General features: G+C 33.6%; 1 protein-coding gene across 2 annotated transcripts in view; it reads right to left on the reverse strand.

Annotated features, from left to right (window-relative positions):
- Window positions 1–609: 609 nt before the first annotated feature.
- dpysl4 (dihydropyrimidinase like 4) overlaps window positions 610–2153 on the reverse strand; it is a 20435-nt gene continuing 18891 nt past the window's right edge. For both annotated transcript variants that reach the window (XM_016510360.1, XM_016510361.1), the window contains one exon: window positions 610–1155. In XM_016510360.1, coding sequence (XP_016365846.1) covers window positions 1064–1155 — 92 coding nt within the window. In that variant the 3' untranslated portion in view covers window positions 610–1063. The remainder of the gene's footprint in view (window positions 1156–2153) is intronic.

Here is a 2153-nt window from a genome sequence, read left to right on the forward strand (position 1 = left end):
TATCTCATAATTCAATTTTTCGCAGAATTCCAAACTGACATTTCACAATTCTGAGTTTATATCTCATAATTAAATTTTTCCGCAGAATTCCAAACTTACATTTCACAATTCTGAGTTTATATCTCATAATTCAATTTTTCCGCAGAATTCCAAACTTACATTTCACAATTCTGAGTTTATATCTCATAATTACATTTTTCGCAGAATACCAAACTGACATTTCACAATTCTGGGTTTATATCTCATAATTCAATTTTTCGCAGAATTCCAAACTGACATTTCACAATTCTGAGTTTATATCTCATAATTCAATTTTTCCCCTCAGAATTCTACGTTGACATCTCAAAATTCTGAGTTTATACCTCCTAATTCATTAGTTATCTAATATAGTATTCTTAGTATATCTATATACTGTATAGTATATCTATAATCCCCAGGATTCCACGTTTACATCTTACAATTGTATTATTTTTTTTTCAATTTTAAGTTTATATCTTGCGATTTTGATTTAGTTTTCGCAGTTAAATTTTTGCAAGTAAAAAGTCAGAACTGTAACATATAAACTAATAATTGAGAGAAAAAAAGTCAAAATTGTGAGGAAAAAAGTTGCAATTACCTTTTTAAATTTTTTTTTTGTGTGTGTGACATAAACAGGCTTCCACAGAAAACACACTTCGTCTCATCTCGTCTGAATCTACATGTCGCAGGAGGAAAGCACTGGTTGAAAGGCAGTACTAGAATGAGTTCAGTAGTTCATTCAGTAGTTCACAAACACAACAATCACTAGCCGTCTTTACGCCATCAATGCTACGCTAAAGCAGAATGGATTCTGGGTGACTCTGATAAAAGAGCATGCTACATTATGAGTGAGTCTGACCAGAGGAGAGGCAGATTATATAGTGAATATGAATTCATGGAAAGCTATAGTGAGTTGCTGCATAGCCTATTGGGTTGGCAGAGTGTATGGGTTTATTGGGATTAATATTTGCATGATTCAGGTAATATAAAACTGGAAGCCGGAGAAGGCGAAATGGCTGCTGTTGGATCCCCTGGTGGACGAGGTTCATGAGAGGGATGTGATATTGGAACGGCCTCCAGGTGGCGCTACGATCCTCTGTGTCGTACGCCTGGCGATGTGGTCGTCCATTTGAGTGCCTTTGAGTTAAAAAAAATAACATTAAAAAAAGGTTGAAACTTTAGTTTGGATACACAGTGCTCACTGTAATGAAAGCACGTCTGCATGAGCTCCAAATGACGTCTACTTGATTTAGGTCACAGAGAAAGAGACTCAGATTACACATAGCACTACTTTTCAGCAGCATTGTTCTGGATGTACTTTACTCATTCTTTTTCTCCATAAAGAGTTCAAAGCCATGAACCAAACCAACAAGGTCAAAGATCAAATGTGCTGTGGATGATGTAATTGAATCAAAAATTATTGTACAATAAAACAATTGACTATTACATTTGATGTATTACAACATATTTTAAGTGCATTGGCCATTGAGAGCTTTCAAAGTGATTTGCATTTTCAAAGCCATTTTTTATGAAACCTAATTTTTTTTTCCATGATCACAACAAGAGATTCTCATGATTAAAATGACATTTTCTTATGATCTCATCATAATTTTTAAATATATTTTTGTATTGTGATTTAAGTACCAGTCCCATTCACAAGGTGCTTAATTTCAAATACTTAAACATAGCATGTTTATATAGCAAATTAAATAGTTAAAAGTAAACATTGTTAATTATATAAATATACTGATCAAACGTTTGAGGTTGGCAAAAAAATTTTTATGTTTTTGAAAGAAGTCTTTTACGCTAATCAAGGCTGCATTGATTTGATCAAAAATACAGTAACAACAGTAATATCGTGAAATAATTAATTTTACTTTTTATTATATTTTAATATTTCACATAATCCTTCACAAGTTCGAAAATGTTGCTTCAGTGATCAAGAAATATTATAAAGATCTTAAAGTATTAAAGGTGGGGTAAGCGATTTCTGGTAGCCAATGTTGACATTTGAAATCACCAAAACAAACACGCCCCTACCCCAAAAGGGTCTATTTTGATAGCTCCGCCCACATACGAAACAAAGCAAAACCAATGTTACACCGTGTCTACACCGGACGCGAGTGGCGCGGCAC

This window comes from Sinocyclocheilus rhinocerous, unplaced genomic scaffold, assembly GCF_001515625.1.
Source record: "Sinocyclocheilus rhinocerous isolate Xijiao unplaced genomic scaffold, SAMN03320098_v1.1 scaffold2189, whole genome shotgun sequence".
NCBI classification, from domain to species: Eukaryota; Metazoa; Chordata; class Actinopteri; order Cypriniformes; family Cyprinidae; genus Sinocyclocheilus; species Sinocyclocheilus rhinocerous.